The sequence below is a fragment of the Ctenocephalides felis genome, unplaced genomic scaffold, assembly GCF_003426905.1.
Source record: "Ctenocephalides felis isolate EL2017-DRISC unplaced genomic scaffold, ASM342690v1 CF-g0.4_SCAFFOLD_00845, whole genome shotgun sequence".
Taxonomy (NCBI): domain Eukaryota; kingdom Metazoa; phylum Arthropoda; class Insecta; order Siphonaptera; family Pulicidae; genus Ctenocephalides; species Ctenocephalides felis.
Window position 1 is genome coordinate 63306576 of NW_020536999.1, and position 20383 is coordinate 63326958.

General features: G+C 30.8%; 3 protein-coding genes across 3 annotated transcripts in view; all 3 read right to left on the reverse strand.

The window, feature by feature from the left end:
* The window catches only part of LOC113387016 (tyrosine-protein kinase Src64B-like), a 5942-nt gene extending 1100 nt beyond the window's left edge, over window positions 1-4842 (reverse strand). The window contains exons 1-3 of the mRNA XM_026624778.1: window positions 4718-4842; window positions 1626-1832; window positions 55-171 (exon numbers count right to left, since the gene is read on the reverse strand). Coding sequence (XP_026480563.1) covers window positions 55-171; window positions 1626-1741 — 233 coding nt within the window. The 5' untranslated portion in view covers window positions 1742-1832; window positions 4718-4842. The remainder of the gene's footprint in view (window positions 1-54; window positions 172-1625; window positions 1833-4717) is intronic.
* On the reverse strand, window positions 1750-13273 carry LOC113387027. Its single transcript, XM_026624787.1, has 5 exons — window positions 12975-13273; window positions 12245-12486; window positions 11137-11724; window positions 10027-11058; window positions 1750-1832 (listed from the first exon to the last, which is right to left on the reverse strand). Exons 1-5 carry the CDS (start codon window positions 13271-13273, stop codon window positions 1750-1752), a joined length of 2244 nt encoding a protein of 747 aa, XP_026480572.1.
* A 3597-nt stretch (window positions 13274-16870) lies between these two features.
* Window positions 16871-19706, reverse strand: LOC113387038. The gene is made up of 4 exons (XM_026624797.1): window positions 19513-19706; window positions 18772-19013; window positions 17677-18264; window positions 16871-17583 (listed from the first exon to the last, which is right to left on the reverse strand). Exons 1-4 carry the CDS (start codon window positions 19698-19700, stop codon window positions 16871-16873), a joined length of 1731 nt encoding a protein of 576 aa, XP_026480582.1. The 5' UTR covers window positions 19701-19706.
* Between the last annotated feature and the right edge of the window lie 677 nt (window positions 19707-20383).

Consider the following 20383-nt stretch of genomic DNA (forward strand, 5'->3'; position numbering starts at 1 on the left):
TTCGAAATGCGCAACTTTATAGTCTTCATGTTCTCTATACTTAATATGCAATACATATAATAGGAATGATGGCTGTTTTTTGACTTTCTTATCAAAAACGTTCCTGTAGTTCCAGTATCATATAGTAATAAAGAAGTAGCTTTTTCGCGGGCAATATCCTTGAAAAACCACCTAAAAAGTAAGAACATGCATATAAAATATAGAAAAAGATATGGCATACATTATACAAAATTTTTTTTATGTTTTAGATATCTTGTGTGTGAATACAATTAACCTTTTTTCAGAGATAATTATGATGATAAATATGATAATAAACTTTTTATAATAATACATACATACATACAATATAGTAAAATCAATATCGTTTAAAATTGTATTAAATTAACTTAATATTCATATTATCGTTAAATTAGATACCAATCATATGATTAATTATGAATATCATAAAATAAAATTAGAACTAGTTGTGTATGGAATTGTGCCTTAGGCAAATTGCAGGAACTTCCCGTACCATATCATACTGTACCATTCTCTTATATTTATAAAAATTATATAAAGTTAAAATTATTTATTTAATTGTTTAGAATTAAAATTAAATTTTTGATAAAAAAAATTAAAAAAAAAAAAATAAAAAAAATATTTGAAATTTTTTTTTCCCAAAAACATTATTTTGTCAAAAGAAACAGAAAGTTTTTTGAGCCATTCAAATACGCTGCTTAGTTCTCACAAAAACTGCCATTTTTTGCACGATTAGCTTGTTATCTTCAAAATCGTCAGACTTGTCTTTGCCAAAAACTAAACACCACTTCTCCCAATCATTACAAATTGAATGTTTTTTGGAGCATTCAAATCGGATGCTCAGTTCTCTCAAAACCTCCATTTCTATTTTTTATACTCTTTGCTCGTATCTCCGAAACGGCTGGACCTGCCTTTGCCAAAGACTAATCAGCACATGTCCCTAACATAGGATTCTTTGAACCATTCGAATCGGTTGATCCGTGCGCCCGAAATCGTGAACGAAAAAACACATACAGACATCCTTTTTTTCTGAGGTATGCCAAAATGTTCAGAAACCTTCAAAACGTGAAGATATGCAAAAAAATTATTTTTGATTTTTGGCCCATTACTATAACTACCCTACGGGAAGTTAAAAACTAGGTGTAAGTGGCAAGTTAAATGAAGTTTCCGCTATGAGTGAATAATCGATTTAATCAATAAATATTTGATTTGTATTGATCTATCTGTCTAACTGTCTACCTGTGTGATGTCAACTTTGTACTTTAGTATCTGCCTGCATATCCGCTTGTCTACCGATTTACCTGTATTTATTTCTACCGCTCGACATGCCTACCAGTCGACCTGACAACATACATGTCTACTTGTCCACATGTCTGTTTATCTGCCTATTTTCCTGTCCATTCGTCTACTATACCTTCTTTAGTCTACCTACCTGTCCATTCGTCTCTATTTCGTCTGTGTATCAATATTTTTACATGTATGTAAATGAATATTAATGATTTGTAATGATTAACGATTGAAATTGTAAAAGAATTTCTAAAAGTTGATTGCGAATTAAAGAAAAAAGATACCATGACTACAGAATACATATGATTATAGTTACTAACTCTTCATCCTCGAATCGACGTTCCTCCTCGACCAGCATTTTTGGTACCAAACCTTGTCGCATGGTTTTGAAGTGAAGGACTTCATAATAATCCTCAACATTTTGTAATACTTTCATTCGGTCTCCTACTTGGAACGATATTTCGTCGAATCTTTAGCTTCATAAGCGTAGACTCCGAATACTAATAATAGTGGTGGTTCAGGATGTTCTGCGAAAATAATGAAGAGTAATTATAAAGGTAAAATGACATGACATAAAGATTCAAAGCTTGTCAAACACAATTCAAAACTAGTGGGGCGCATGGCATCGTGCCTTAAGGCAAATTGCTGGAACTTTCCGTACCAAAATTTATTTTCTTTTAAAAAGATTAACATTTTTGAAAAAATTACTTTGAAAAAATAGATTTTTGAGAAACTAACTTCTTTAAAAAAAAAGACTTTTTGGAAAAAAATTAAAATCTGAACTTTTTTCAGAGCAATCGCACTGGCTTTAACTGCATAGAGACGAAATATCAAAGCGCGTAAGCGCTGCGTCGCCGTCTAACGGATAAACATTGGCACGGAACCCATAGAAATGTAAACAAAATTTATACTTATTGTTAAAATCTCTATAAAATATGTGATAATTTGATGTGCAAACGTCTAATGATCATTTTTGACCGTCAAATGGCATTTTTTTTACTTTTCTTACTAGATCTCCTAAACGGCTAGACCTGCCTTCATAAAAATTTGATCAATTTTTCATCTTGTCCATATAAGTAAAATGTTTTTTTGAATTATTAAAATCAGATGCTCCGTTCTCTTAAAAACTGAGTTACCGTTTTTAGCATTTTTTGCCCCGTATCTTCGTAATGTTCAGAAAACCCCTGAAACGTAAAGATATATAAAAATATCCATTTTGTTTTTTTTGCGATTACTATAGCTTACCCGACAGGAAGTTAAAACAGGGTCGTCTATTTACACAAGGCCAAACGTGGCGATTTACACTACATCATTTCAAAAAATAGCGTTTTTTATAATCCTCTGTATAATTCATAAATTTTTGAAGATTAATTCAGGAACTCTACTTCTCATAGTTCGAAACGGTAACTCAGGCCTTAAGGCAAATTGCTGAAACTTCCCGTACCAGAATTAAATACTCAAGGAAACAAATCTATGATCAATAAATATTTATCAATGATAATAACAATTGTTTCGAATATTTCCAATTATTTTATCGCTCATATTATATAGCGACGATCTTATCGCGATCGTTTACATGAGGCATCTATCTGAGGAAATATTGCTTTCGATTAGAATAACGCATATGAAATATATATATTTTTCAAATAAATTTTAAACTTTAAATTTATAGTTAAAATATAAAACCTTGTATATGTTTGAAAATTTTGAAAAAAAAACTAGTTGGTATTGGTATTTTACCTTGAGGCAAGTTATATAACTTTCATATATGTGTTAATAATCGACTTAATCAATAAAAAAGAAATTAATTTATGAGTGCTTAAAAGTAATTCCGAGTGGATTTATTACGCTTAATTGAAAACGAACGAAACGTTAACTCGGAGTATTTTCTAAAAGCAAATTTTCAAAAATCATCAATTTATAATTGAATCAGTTTCCGCAGAACTTTAATGGTTTAGTATGTTCATTAAGACGAAGTACTCTATCGTTATACCAAGTAAATCCTGTAATTTTAATATTAACAAATGTCAATAAAAACTACTTATTTTCTCAAACTTTAATAAATTTCTAAAATTATACTACTTGTCGTAAGGCCGTAATATTTCAGTAAGTTCTATAAGACCATGATATATATCGCTAAAAAAATTCCATAAAAATCGGCTTAAATTTGTTTCAACAGTTAATTACAAGAAAATGGTTTGGTCGATTTTTACCTAAAATTAATCAGTATCATTCCCAACTAACATCTTTCGAACAGTTTTTGATTTTTTAAATCGATCGATTCGGTAGTTTGAGCTTAAATGTGGACGAAAAGTTTAACACTTTTGTCCAAATTACAAAGGAACTGCTTGGCAGCAATCGTCTCACATAACTGACAAACGATAGTCCTCATTGAATATCAAACAATCAAATGGCTTTTAAATTTCTGAAATTTTCAGGCGGTTTTGAGAAAACGTCGATCAAAGATCTAATTTTGACAAATGCCAAAGAACGATACTAATTTTTGCAAACTTTGATGAATTTTTAAAGCTCCTGATCTACCGTCAAAAAAATAATAATAAAAATTGTCGAAATTCTTTTTGAAAACTTTATTACAAGAAAACTACCCGGCTGATCTTTACCAAAAAACTAATCAGGTCGATTCCCAACCAATATCTTTCGAACAGTTTTTGAATTTTCAACATCGATTCAGAATTGCGGGCTAAAACGTGGACGAAAAAATTTTCTCAATTTTGCTATTTACAGAGAAACGGCTTGGTAATCGTCGCGCAATTGATAACGCGATACATCGAAATCAGGTGCTCCGTTCACTCAAAAATTGTATTATCGTTTTTGGCACTTTTTCCCTCTAGCTGCAAATCGGCTGGACCTGTCTTTGCCAAAACCTAATCAGTACATCTCCCTATCAAAAGGAATCGAATGTTTTTTGAACCACTCAAATCGGTTGATCTGTGCGCCCATAACGAAAAAATACGGACCCACAAAACACACACACATCCAATTTTTCTGAGGTGTGCCAAAATGTTCAGAAACCTTTGAAACGTGAAGAATGCAAAAATTTCATTTCAAAACCAAATCAGCACATTTTCCCATCAATAGGATTCGATTTTTCTTTTCATGTCGAATGCTTTTTGAATCCATATATACGCACAAACACATACAAACACTCGCCCACACCACATACATCCATCCATTTTTTCTAAATTATGCCAAAATGTTCAGAAACCACTCAAACGTGAAGATATGCAAACGTATTATCTCCCGATTTTTGGACTATTATAATAACTTACTCTACGGGAAGTTAATAATTATCGTATCTTATAATCGATTAATTATTATCTTATTTTATATTTTATTAATAATTTCGATATCTTATAATCGTTAACATATTTTTCCTACGAATTGTCCATACCGCTTTCGTCGTTTCTACTGCGATTCCCTTCATGACTAAGTCTTGGTCTTTTTCTTGCCATGTCGGTACAATTTAATAAAAATAATTAAACCGTAAAATTTAATATTACGACTTCACTTTTAACTGTCTCTCATAGCGAAATCCAAACCTTTTATATGTAATTTATATCTTATCTTAGACATTATCACAACTTGCGTGATGCTTAGAGAACGCACGGGTAATTGTGGATAAATTAATAAAAAAAAATGCATTATAGTGTTAGTTTCAGCAAATTTACGTATATTAGAAGATACGTGTATAATTTTTCGTTAAAGTTTTCATTCACCAAACATTCAGAACCGATTTTGAATATCCAAAATTATTTTAAATATATTATTTAAAATCGTGTTAATAGTTTTTAGTAAGGATTTGAGTAATTATTATTCATATTGTGAATAAGGGTGTTCCAATGTGTAATGCTTAAGGTCACGGACTTGTGTGGACGCAGTCGTGTGTTCGAACCGCGCTCTGAACAGCCTGACATCGTGCAGGAGCGATGTCAATTTCCACTTGAGTATATAGATGTAAAAATGTTGCTAATTGATAATAGCACATTTCGGGCACAGTGGTGAGAAATGGAAATGAGAAATCTCTCATACAATTCTTGCTTGAATCGAGTTGGAGTTTAACTCCCTAGGGCAGTACTACTTGTTATTATTTTATTGTGAATAATATGGTAATAATAATTTTGATTAATATATTATATATAAACTAATAATAATTACCCAATAATTATATAAATAATATATAAATAATAGGGTTTGCCGGTTTTCAAAAACCGGTTTTGAAAACCGATTTTTTGGCAAAAATTATGAAATTCAAAAACCATTTTTTTAGCGGTTTTACTGTGAAAATTGAAAATGACAAATATACTAGAATTAGATGGAAGCAAGCGTTTTAATACTTTGAGTCATATCGGTTCGATAAAATTAAGAATCATATCAGTCTGTTATAATTCCAGAATGGTTCTGTGTTATTTTTTGGTCGAATGTATATTGATTTAGATCAATGCAACTTTTAGGAGTGAACTGCTCTACTAAAACTATAAAACGAGTTTTTAGCTCTAGAAGCTACAAATAAAAGAACAAAAATCTAAAATTATTATATCAAGCTTGAAAAACTATTAAGCCTAGTTCGGTTACAAGTGACATTTTTTTTATTTAATTAAAAGTTAAATTTTTTATTTAGAAATGCATTATTTTTATTTATTCGAACTCTTTTCTTTCACTATCATAAAAATATTTATATTCTCATATGTGAAAATGATGCATGAATAACGAATAATCATTTCAACTTATTTAATCCAGATCAACTATTATTTCTTTGTTCTACTAATTAAAATTAAAACAAATTTGTTTACTATTCATAAATTGAACGTTGAATAAATTCAGTCAAAAACTGCCGATATATTTTTGTTATTACAGAATATTCGAGCATAAAGTGATATTTTATATAAAATTCGAAAAACGGCTAAAACCGGTTTTCTGGGAAATTTAGAGTTCGAAAACCGGTTTTCTAAAATGTCAGTTTTTGTATAAACCCTAACCCTAAATACCAATTATTTGTTAGGTTGATGATTTTTATTCATATTATATAATAAATTATTATTTTAATTATGTTCATGATATTATTAAAAAGGCATTTTTTTAGTAATTCATATATTTGTCTTCTATATTATATTTTATATATAAATTTTTCAAATTGAATCTATTTAGGACAAATTTGCTCTAATTGTAAGTTCAAATAAATGACAATGGAAAATTTCTCAATAAATTTTATATATTTTATGAAGAAAGTATTATGTACTGTATAGATAATATTGTAAAAATATGATCAAAATCTAATTCAATTTTTAATTTATTATCATAAATATTTTTCGATAATTCATGCAGTTGTCAACTAATTAGTCACCGTTTAAAAACTTCTGATTATGTTCTAATTACTTTATATATCTTAACATTTAAAAGATGCATACTCTTATTAAATGTCAAAAATAACTAGTGGTGCATGGCATCGTGCCTTAAGGAAAATTGCTAGAACTTCCCGTATCGCAATATACAATTTCTTATGGCTAGAAAGTTAGAAGTTATAATTTGTTCGACCAAATTTTGCAAACATTTGAATATTTTTGATAAAAAGGACAATATTGACTTTTTTAAAAATTCAGATTTTTTTTAATAGAAGTAAAAAAAAAATCGGTACTTATTATTAAAATCTCTATAAATTATCTGATAACTGTATGTGCATAAATTTCGTTAAAAAATCCGTTTTACTAATTTTATGTTTTCTTCTTACGTTTCAAGCCATTCTAAACCAATTTTAACTAGTTGGTTTGGTATTTAGCCTTGAGGCAAGTTACATGAACTTCCCGATATGTGTAAATAATCGACTTAATCAAAAAAAATGTGTAAATAATATACTTCATCAATCCTACTTTAAAAAAAACGATAATAATTTTAGCAAACTTTGACGAATTTGTAAAATTAAACTATTTGTCGTAAGGCCGTAATATTACAGTAAGTTCTATAAGAACATGATGTATATCGCCAAAAAAGTACCATGAAAATCGGCTTAAATTTTTTTTCAACAGTTAAATACAAGAAAATGGCTCGGTAGATTTTCACCTAAAATTAATCAGTATCATTCCCAACTAATATCTTTCGAACAGTTTTGATATTTTAAAATCGGTTCGGTAGGATGAGCTTAAATGTCGACAAAAATTTAACACTTTTTTTCAACAGTTAATTACAAGAAAAACGGCTCGATAGATTTTCACTTAAAATTAATCAGTATCATTCCCAACTAATATCTTTCGAACAGTTTTTGATTTTTTAAAATCGGTTCGGTAGGATGAGCTTAAATGTCGACAAAAATTTAACACTTTTTTTCAACAGTTAATTACAAGAAAACGGCTCGGTAGATTTTCACCTAAAATTAATCAGTATCATTCCCAATTAATATCTTTCGAACAGTTTTTGATTTTTAAAATCGGTTCGGTAGGATGAGCTTAAATGTGGACAAAAAGTATTTTCGAATTACAAAGAAACGGCTTGTCAGATCCTTGCACAAAACTGACAAACGATAGTCCTCACCGAAATACATCAAATGGCTTTTAAATTTCTAAAATCGGTTCAGGCGTTTTTGAGAAAACGTCGATCAAAAGTCTAATTTTGACAAATGCCAAAAAGACCATACTGATTTTTGCAAACTTTGACGAATTTTTAAAGCTGAACCAGTTATCGTAGGGCCGTAATATTTTAGTATGATCTAGAAGACTATGGTATCTATCGTCAAAAAAATAATCATAAAAATCGTCGAAATTTTTTTTTTAAAACTTTATTACAAGAAAACGACCCGGCCGATCTCTACCAAAACTAATCAGCACGATTCCCAACCAATATCTTTCGAACGGTTTTTGAATTTTCAAAATCGATTCAGAATTGCGGGCTAAAACGTAGACGAAAAATTTTTCACTTTTCTGCCATTTATAAAGAAACGGCTTGGCCGATCGTCGCACAAAACTGACAAACAATAGTTCTCGTCGAGATACATCGAATGGCTTTTAAATTTTTGAAATCTACCCAGCCGTTTTCGAGAAAACGTCGATTTACGGCAAAAAATCTGTTCACATACACACACACACACACACACACACACAACACACACACCCACACACACATACTTTTTCCAAATTTGATCTCATTCGATTCAGAATGGCTTGAAACGTCGAGAAAACATAAAATTAGCGAATCGGATTTTTTGATGAAAACATAAACTTCTCCTTCGGGAAGTTAAAAATGTATGTGTGTGTTATTCTGAATCGATTCTGAAAATTCAAAAACCTTTCGGAAGATATTGGTTGGAAATCGACCTGATTAGGTTTTGGTAAAGATTCGCTAACTCAATATCTTGTAATCTTCTTATGAATTTTTGTATGGCGATAGATATCATGGTCTTCTAGAAATATTACGGCTTTACAAGTCGTTTAATTTAAAAAAATCACCAAAAATTGAACAAAATATAGTAGCATTTTGTGACGTATATTAAAATTAGAACTTTCTCGACGTTTTCTCAGAAACGGTTAAGTCGTATTCAAAAATTTAAGAACCATTCGATGAAACTTGATAAGCACTCGCGTTGGTTAGATTTTTTATACAATCGGCTGAGACGTTTCTTTGTAATTAGCACAAAAATGAGAGATCGATTTTAAAAATGAGAGAGAAATCGATTTTAAAAATTCAAATCTATTCGAAAGATATTATTTGGTAGTAGTCCATATATGTTTTGGACAAAGGTCGGCCGAGCCTTTTCTTCGTAATTGACTGTCAATTTTTTTTTTCGATTAAAATTTAACGCCCTACGGCAAGTAGTTTAATTTTTAAAATTTATCATATTTTGAAACAATAGTCAGAACTTGTGTCAAAAGTTTCTTTTGTGACATGATGAGTCAAATATTGTCAATTCATTAAAATTTCGAAAAATAAGCTAAAATTTTATGACATACAAGTGCAATATAACTAAATTAATTACAGATAATTTTTTAGAAGTGATTGAGAGATATCAATAAGAAATCGTAATGTTAAGATTCAATTGAAAGCGAAAACTTTAATATAGAAATATACAGTTGAAAATTTAATCTAAATATCTAAATCTCAATTTCGGTTGATCAAGTCAATTATTACACATTTCTGGAAGTTCGTGCAACTTGCCTTAAGGCAAAATGCCACTTTCAACTAGTTTTTAATATATTAGAGTTATCGGAAAATTATTATTGATAACTTAGAAGGATATTTTTGAAAAGCAAAATGTAAACACAAAATAGTGAAAAAGAGTAAGGATTTGCGTTTGCTTATAGCACTAACATAATATAATATATTTTTTTGAGAATATATATTTTTATTGTTTTTTTTTTTGATAATGACAGAATAATGAAACCTCATGACCATCAATAATCTATAATTTGTTTTCGAACGTTTTTTTCTAATATTAAACATAAATACTTAAGCATAAATTTAGTCTTTCAAATAACTATTCTAATATGCAAGAACGTTCCGAGTTATTACTTAGGTTTATTATGCATTCAAGTATTTTTCCGAAACTTGGTCTATCTGCACCTTTCCAACTCCAACATTTAGTCATTACACTGTAAATATCGTCATCTGCATAACACGGTTTTAATAATTTATGCAGCCACTTATAGTTTATATCGTTTGAAGCTTGAAAATGATTGAGATATTCAGAATCCGAAAATATATTATGAAGGATCACACCGAAACTCCACACGTCCGATTTGTGAGAAAACTCCCGATTTCGCAAAACTTCAGGAGCTGCAAACTTAGATAAGTCGTCTCGTTCAGATTCATGACAATTGTATGATTTTATTCTGGAATGCCACAAGCCTGATATTTTTATATTGCCCGTAATAATATGTACTATTACGTTTCTAGTCATTAGTTGCCGATGAATGATCTTTTTCTCTTCTAAGTAAGTCATACCTCTGGCTATTTGCAAAGAAATTTCATACCTCTTTAAAATTGTTAATTTGCTGCTTTTTTTCAGATATTCAATCAAAGTGCTGCCTTCCATGTATATAGATAAAATATGTATATTTTCATATTCTACAAAAACATCTATCAGCGTGACCAGGGTTTTATGCTGAAGTTTTATTAAATCTCTAAGTTCCGATATAATCAATTCGTCTTTTATATTTCTGAAGTTTGACTTTAAAACATGCTCTTCGATTATTTGACCCCTTTCTGTGTAATAATTTACAGTAAGATGTGATCTTTTTGTGCGTTGAATTTGGTTGCTTAAGGTTTCAAATTTTTCTAGCAAATTTGTATCTGTAGCAGAAGATGTAGTGCGACTTGCTTCATGAAATCTTTTTTCTTCATCTCGTATATTATTATGTTGATCAGTGGAAACAGATGGATTCATTGCATGGACTTCTTGTAATGGTCTATTTGGAGAAAACTCTGGAGACAATGTTTTATCAGTCGATAGTATTTTCTTTCGCCCTAAACCACTTTCTTCGCTTGACAATATATCATTTATTAGACCATGGTTCTTATTTGAAGTTTCATTCTGTCTTATATCTACCTTCGGACATGGAGCAAGTGTTTTTTTCGACTCTTCTCCACATAATGTATTATAAAAATTCTGTGAAAATGTTTTTCTTGCCGTTTCACTCTGTGACAATTGTTTTTCTTGTAGTTCTTCATCGCTCTGTTCTTCGGATGTTCCACTATCAGCAAACGTTATCTGTTTATTTTGTATCTGTTTGTTTTGTTTTCTATAATAATCTGTAAAGATAGTAAAAGATATAGTTGATATTTTTAATAATTTGGGATTAATAACATATTTGTATGTTTGATTGATACCTATACGCATTTGCTTATTTGGCGGTTGTTCTTCTCGTGTACCAGCAGATGTTGAAGGGAGTTCACCAAACATTTCCTCGATGGTTCTTCTTTTCAGATTTGGCAAATCATTATTATCAAGTGAGGACTTTCCTTTACTTTCAACTTCATTTGGTTGTGTACTTGCAATATTTTTGTATATACTGGTAGAAGCATCAGGCGAGATCATTTCTGACGATATTCTTGGAGGTGATTTTTTTAATATTAATGTATCTCTAGAATATTCATTGGCAGTTTGAATGTATTGATGATCGTCGTCATCGTCATCAGAAATTTCTACGGGCTCGAACGGTAAAGAAGGGATGCAAACCACTTGTTCTGTCTCGGAAGCATTTAATCCAACTGCTATTTTTTCCAGGGTGTTATTCGTCCAAAACGATTGATCAGTATTGCCAAATACCATTCTTTCTGAATTTTGCATTTCTTTGTTGGAGGCTTCTATTGTTGTATTGTTCTTGGCGCCTTCTGTTGATCTTTTCAGAAATCGTTTAATATGAGACGTTATTATGGCAGGCTCGGACAACTTCAAATTTTGCACAAGACTGTTGGCTGGAAGTACAAATGTTTATTAAAAAATCAATGTATAATGGCATATTATATCTTGTTGAAATATTATTTATAGACAAAATTTTGAGAAACGTATCACTAGTTGGTAATCTGCTTATTAATTATTGTTTAAAATTGGTAACATCGTTTCTTTGCTTCCTAATAATCTTTCTTATATTATAGTTAGTGGTTTGAACGAACATTCTATATTATTGAAGATCTACGAAAAGTGGTAAATCTTGATTCTTGTTGATTATCTATAGGTATGCAACTTAACTTAAAGCAAAATGCCACTTACATCTGGTTTATAGTTGCTATATTTTGTTATCAAATACTTTAGAATGCTTTCTGTTGCTGTCAACAAACTACTGGTGGCTATTTAGAAATGGAAGTAATCTAATCTTAGGCGTTGTCACAGATATGTTTATATTTATAACTTTTTGTTCATAATATTGTTTTTTAAATGCGGAAATTAAAAATTGTATATGTTCGATACTTAATACACTTACAATTAAATACATACTTTTATAATACCAAACGAGTGCAGGCAAGCTTGCAAATGACGCTTCTTCTCCTATTTCGGGAATGTGAAACCTTCCTTTAGCATTAATTTCGATATCAAAATGCCTTACATTTTTTATTGAATCTAGAAATCCGAGCATAAACTTTTTGTCTCCGTTTTTCAAAATTAGAAAGCTTTGTGGTTTCTGTTTCTCACTTAATATCATCTTTATTTGTTCCCATGTAGCGCTTCCTATATACCAGCTGAAATTTCAAAATATGTCATAAAATTTATTAACTATTTTATTAAAAATTATGAATTAGAAATGCTGTAGAATTATAGGGTAGGGCGGGGCACAAAGGTCCAATTTGGCGTTATTATACTAAATGAACTTTCACAACACATATCAAACGTTATCATAACAAGGTACTATCATATTGTCTGCAGTTTAATCTCTAGTTAATTGCTAATTATATAAATGTATTTTTACAATGTTTCTAAAATTTATCACCTGTCCCTTTTTATTTGATATGCGGTGTAAAATGCGACCGGATCCAATGTCTTATTGGATAACTATAATTATTAAAAGACTATTTACTTTACTTGTTTCTGAGATATCGGTGGTAGACTTTTTCACCCGCGGACCTTTAAGCCCCGTTTCAACCAATTTGAGTCAGTTATTATAGTAATTGCATAACTTCATTATCATATCATGGTAATTAGTCAAGACATCATTATTATATTTACTTACTCTTCATTTTCAATTCTTCCATATTCGACCACCAATGCTTTTGGCACAAGTGCTTTTTCTCTCGTTTGTAGATTCATAACCTCATAATAGCCAGGTTTAGGATTTTCATTCAGTAAATGCATTTGGTCGCCTGCGTCGAAAGAAAAGTTTGTTCCTTCGTTGTCAAACGGATAAAGAGCTACGACCATCCGTATTTTGGAATGATTTGAAACTGGAATATAAATATGTAGTGAAAATACGGAAAAAAAGGGCATATATGAACAAAACGACACAGTGGCTTTATTAACTTCCTTTATCATTATTTTCCCTTGGGGTAAGTTATAATAATGGGCCGAAAATCGAAAATGAAAATTTTTGCATACCTTCACGTTTTGAAGGTTTCAGAACATTTTGCCATACCTCAAAAAAAATAGATGTGTGTGTGTGTTTTGTGGGTCCATATTTTTTCGTCCACGCTTTTGGGCCAAGTCGGTTTTGAAATAAAAATCAAATAATTTTTACTGAAAACAGAAACCTGATTTAGGTTAATATTCATTGTATTATCAATTTAACAACTTCAGAGGCTAAAACCAATTTGAAATTTTATTTCAATTATCAATGATTTTGCACTTAATAGATTAGTACACAAAACTGGAAGCTTCAGAAAATTTCTTCTTCTAGTGCCTTACTTACATGCATCATCCTCTTCGTGTCTGCTCATTTTGTTGATGTTCTCTTTGTTTTATATTGACAAGTTTGATCGACTTTACCATTTGTTATTTAGCACTACAATGAGTTAAATTTAAAATTACAGAGAAGTTTTTCAAACATAAGCATTTTATTGTTGTGAACATACGCTTAATGCGATATACAGTACGCTTCCTACATTTATAATAATTATATCAAAGTTATTATCGATTTGCTCGTTTGATATAGATTATCGTGCTAATCGGCATGAGCATACCATTAGGTATGTTTTTCTTTTTCTGAACATTAGTCTTCATTTTTAAAAATAAATGATTTAAATTTTTCATTTAACTTTTTTAAATATGTCGAGAAGAAAGTGACATTCGATATTTATGATTTTTTTTTTGATGAAAGTAAAATTTTAAGTGTAGCATTGTAGAGGCAAATCTATGTTGGACTTCTTAAAATGTCATACAATTCGTCATACTAGGATATTCAGTAATTGTTTTGATGTTATCATATGGCTTTTTAGACGAATATCAATCTAGTAGTTATACAATACACTTGTGAATAATTACCTGTTCGAGTACTTAACACTTAGCAGTTAGCATGCGGGCAACGTATTTTTACATTTTTTGCAGTATGTCACTGGAGCGCGGGTCACGTAAAAATAACTATTTATTAGATTTGGTGTGGACACCTGCTAACCACTACAAATCAACTAAATACGTATAATTATATGCATGTGTGACATTATATGCGTGGTGTTTGCATTTTTTCCATTCACGCTTTGCATTTTTGTTTACAAGTTATGATTGTCGAGATACTCGGTCTTTTGTTGAGTTATTTCGTCTTCAATCGAATTCCTAGCTCCAGAACGTACAAGTCGTGTTTTGTCAATTTGAGGCTTTGTTTTTTATTGTTGATTACAAATTGATAAAATGAGCCGTTGTGACAAAGATAGTGATGAAAAAATATGCGCTGACAGATTATCGGACTTTTCATATGATAGTGATTCTGAAAGTCAAGATTTCGAAGAAAGTGACGATGATGATATTATTCCACATGCTCGAGTGTTGGTTCAAAGAAAAATTTCTGAAAAAAAATTTCATCCAATGTTGGAAAGACATTGGTTGGGAATCGACGTGATTAGTTTTTTTTAACGATAGATACCATAGTCTTAGAGATCATACTAAAATATTACGGTACTACGACAAGTCGTTTCATTTTAAAAATTCGTCAAAGTTTGCATAAATTAGTATGGTTTTTTTGGTGTTTGTCAAAATTAGAACTTTCGTCGACGTTTGCTCAAAAATGCCTAAACCGAATACAAAAATTTAAAAGCCAATCGATGTATTTTGATGTAGATCATCTTCTCTCAGTTCTGTGCAGCGATCGGCCGAGCCGTTTCTTTGTAATTTGGAACTAATGGGGTGCATGGCATCGTGCCTTAAGGCAAATTGCTGTAACTTCCCGTACTGTAATCAAAAATCTTGGTACGGAACCCAAAAAAATTTACACAAAATGTGTACACATTATTACAATCTCTATAAAATATATGATAATTTGATCTCCAATAAACATATTTGACCGCTTTATGACATATTTGACCGCTTTATGACCGCTGTATCTGCCGTCCCAAAAATTTAATCAGTTGTTCATCTTGTCAATAAAAGTAAAATGTTTTTTGAATTATTAAGATCGGACGCTCCGTTCTCTTTAAAACTGAGTTACCGTTTTTGGCTCTTTTTGCACTTCATCTTCCGAACCCCTAGACCTGCCTTTGCCAAAAACTGATCAGCACGTCTCCTTATCAATACGAATCGAATGTTTTTTGAATTTTTTAAATCGGTTGATCCGTGCTCGGTCTACGAAACTTGTATCCGCACACACACACACACACACACACACATACACCCATTTTTTCTAAGGTGGGCCAAAATATTCAAAAACCTCTGAAACGTAAAAATATATAAAAAATTTCATTTTCGATTTTTTTGCGATTACTATAACTTGCCCTACGGGTAGTTAAAAGTGTTAAACTCCCGAAGGGCAGTTATAGTAATGGGCCGAAAATCAAAAATAAAAAATTTTGCATATCTTCGCGTTTTGAAGGTTTCTGAACATTTTGGCATACCGCAGAATAAATGGATGTGTGTGTGTTTTGTATGTCCGCATTTGTTCATCCACGTTTGCGGGCGCATGGATCAACCGATTTGAATGATTAAAAACATTCGATTCCTATTGATTGGTAGATGTGCTGATTAGTTTTCGGCAAAGAGAGGTCCAGCTGTTACGGAGATACGGAGCAAAGAGGGCAGAAAATACAATCAAGTTTTTGAAAGAACGGAGAATTTTGTTACGCTAATACAAGTTCAAAGGAGTAAAGATTTACGTTTGCTTTCATAACACTAATATATATATATAATATATATAAAATAAAATATATATTTTTATAATATATATTTTTATTGTGTTTTTATTGATAACATAATAATGAAACATCATGACCATAAATCATGATTAATGTATATAATTCAATTATTTACTTTTTGATTCAAGTAGGTTATATAAATTTAAACATTTATTACATTACTGTCTAAGAATATATATATATATATATATATATATATATATATATATATATAATATAAATATTAAGCATAAATTTAGTCACTTAACCCTTTTCATTCTCATTACAAGTCATTACTTTTCGCTTAGGTATATTAGAAATTCTAGTATTTTTCTAAAACTTGGTCTGTCTGCATCTTTCCAACTCCAACATTTGGCCATTACACTGTAAATATCATCATCTGCATAACATGGTTTTAATAATCTATGACCTTTATGCAGCCACTTATAGTTTATATCGTTTGAAGCTTGAAAATGATTGAGATGTTCAGTATCCGAAAATATATTATGAAGGACCACACCAAAACTCCACACGTCTGATTTGTGAGAAAACTCCTGATTTCGCAAAACTTCAGGAGCTGCAAACTTAGATAAGTCGTCCCGTTCAGATTCATGACAATTGTATGATTTTATTCTAGAATGCCACAAGCCTGATATTTTTATATTGCCCGTAATAATATGCACTATTACGTTTCTAGTCATTAGTTGCCGGTGAATGATATTTTTATCTTCTAAGTAATTCATTCCTCTGGCTATTTGCAAAGAAATTTCATACCTATTTAAAATTGTTAGTTTGCTGCTTTTTTCCAGATATTCAATCAAAGTGCGGCCATCCATGTATTTAGATAAATATGTATATTGTCATTTTCTACAAAAACATCTATCAGCGTGACCAGGTTTTTATGCCTAAGTTTTTTCAAGTCAATAAGTTCCGATATCATAAATTCGTCTTCTATATTTCTGGAGTTTGACTTCAAAACATACTTTTCGATTATTTGAGCTCTTTGTGTACAATAATATACAGTACGGTTAGATCTTTTTGTGCGCTGAACTTGGTTGTTTAATGTTTCAATTTTTTTTAGCAAATTTGGATCTGTAGCAGAAGATGTAGCGCGACTTGCTTCATGAAATCTTGCTTCTTCATCTCGAATATTATTATGTTGAGCAGTGGAAACAGATGGATTAATTGCATGGACTTCTTGTGATGGTCTATTTGAAGAAGACTCTGAAGGCAATGTTTTATCACTGGATAGTTTTTTCTTTGGGCCTAAACCACTTTTTTCGCTTGACAATATATCATTTATCAGACCATGGTTCTTATTAGAATTTTTATTCTGTCTTATATCAAGTGTTTTCTTTGACACTACATCACATAACGTATTATTTAAATTCGGTGAAAATATTTTCTTTGCCGTTTCACTCTGTGACAATTGTTTTTCTTGTAGTTCTTCATCGCTCTGTTCTTCGGATGTTCCACTATCAGCAAACGTTATCTGTTTATTTTGTATGTTGTTTTGTTTTCTATAAGAATCTGTAAAGATAGTAAAAGATATAGTTGATATTTTTAATAATTTGGGATATAATATAAATAATAATATATTTGTACGTTTGATTGATAAACTACCTATACGCATTTGCTTATTTGGCGGTTGTTCTTCTCGTGTACTAGCAGATGTTAAAGGGAGCTCACGAAACATTTCCTCGATAGTTCTTCGTTTCAGATTTGGCGACAAATTATTATCAAGTGAGGACTTTCCTTTACTTTCAACTTCATTTGGGTGTGTACTTGCAATTTTTTTGTATATACTGGTAGAAGCATCAGCAGAAATCATTTCTGACGATATTCTTGAACGTGATTTTTCTAATAATAATGTATCTCTAGAATCTTCATTGGCAGTTTGAATGTATTTATGATCGTCGTCATCGTCATCAGAAATTTCTACGGGCTCGAATGGTAAAGAAGGGTTGCAAACCACTTGTTCTGTCTCGGAAGCATTTAATCCATCTGCAATTTTTTCCAAGGTGTTATTTGTCCAAAGCGATTGATCAGTATTGCCAAATACCATTCTATCTGAATTTTGCATTTCTTCGTTGGAGGCTTCTATTGTTGTATTGTTCTTGGCGCCTTCTGTTGATCTTTTCAGAAATCGTTTAATATGAGACGTTATTATAGCAGGCTCGGACAACTTCAAATCTTGCACGAGATTGTTGGCTAGAAGTACAAATGTTTATTCAAAAATCAATATATAAAGGTATTTTATATGTTGATCAAATATTATTCATATACAACATTCTGAAAAAAATGTCGACAGTTGGTATTCTGCTTATTATTATTTTTTTAAATTGGTCTTTCTTACGATATAGTTAGTGGTTTGAACGAACATTCTATATTATTGAAGATCTACGAAAAGTGGTAAATCTTGATTCTTGTTGATTATCTACAGATATGCAACTTAACTTAAAGCAAAATGCCACTTACATCTGGTTTATAGTTGCTATATTGTGTAATCAAATACTTTAGAATGATGACAGTTGCTGTGAACAAACTACTGGTGGCTACTTAGAAATGGAAGTAATCTAATCTTAGGCATTGTCAGAGATATATGTTTATATTTATAACTTTTTGTTCATAATATTGTTTTTTAAATGCGGAAATTAAAAACTGTATTTAAATATATGTTCGATACGATTCTTAATACAATTATATTTAAATACATACTTTTATAATACCAAACGAGTGCAGGCAAGCTTGCAAATGACGCTTCCTCTCCTATTTCGGGAATATGAAACCTTCCTTTATCATTAATTTCGATATCAAAACGCTTTACATTTTTTATTGAATCTAGAAATCCGAGCAAAAACTTTTTGTCTCCGTTTTTCAAAATTAGAAAGCTTTGTGGTTTCTGTTTCTCACTTAATATCATCTTTATTTGTTCCCATGTAGCACTTCCTATATACCAGCTGAAATTTCAAAATATGTCATAAAATTTACTAACTATTTTATTAAAATTGTGAATTAAAAATGCTGTAGAACTATAGGGTAAGGCGGGGCACAAAGGTCCAATTTGACGTTATTATACAAAATGAACTTTCACAACACATATCAAATGTATCATAACAAGGTACTATCATATTATCTGCAGTTAAATCTCCAGTTAATTGCTAATTATATAAATGTGTTTTTTACAATGTTTCTAAATTTTCTTATCCCTTTTTTTGATATGCGGTGTAAAATGCGACTGGTAATGAGCAAACGGATCCAATGTCTTATTGGATAACTATAATTATTAAAAGACTATTTACTTTACTTATTTCTGAGATATCGGCGATGGACTTTTTCACCCGCGGACCTTTAAGCCCCACTCTAACCTATTTAAGAGTCTATGTTTTCATAGTAATTACATGACTTCATTATCATATCATGGTAATTAGTCAAGACATCATTATTATATTTACTCACTCTTCATTTTCAATTCTTCCATATTCGACCACCAATGCTTTTGGCACAAGTGCTTTTTCTCTCGTTTGTAGATTCATAACTTCATAATAGCCAGGTTTAGGATTTTCTTTCAGTAAATGCATTTGGTCGCCTGCGTCGAAAGAAAAGTTTGTGCCTTCGATGTCGAACGGATAAAGACCGACGACCATCCGTATTTTGGAATGATTTGAAACTGGAACATAGATATGTAGTGAAAATACGGACAAAAAGGGCATATATGAACAAAACGACACAGTGGCCTTATTAACTTTTCTTAGGGTAATTAACTTCCCGTGGGGTAAGTTTTAATAATGGGCCGAAATTTTTTGCATACCTTCACGTTTTGAATGTTTCAGAACATTTTGCCATACCTCAGAAAAAAAATGATGTGTGTGTGTTTTCGATCATCTGATTTGAATGGTTCAAAAAGCATTCGGTTCCATTTGATAGAGAGTGCTGATTAGTTTTTGGCAAAGACAGGTCCAGCCGTTACGGAGATACAGAGCAAAGAGTGCAGAAAATAAAAATCGAGTTTTTCAAAGAACGGGGTATCCAAAAAAAACATTCAATTTGTGGAAATGTGGTGATTAGTTTTTGGCAAAGGTAGGTCCAGCCATTTTGAGAAACAAGGCTAAATGTACAAAAAATAGCAGTTGTTAAGAGAATAAGCATCTGATTTGAATGATTCAAAAAACTTTCTGCTAGTGTAGATGAAACAATTGCTTTGAGAACGAAAAATTATTTCATTTCAATTTTTTTCAAAAAAAAAATTAGAAAATAATTTAGATTTCAATTTTGATTCTGGTTAAAGTTCTATCTAAGCTCACTTAAATACTTTAAGTGAATAATTTTT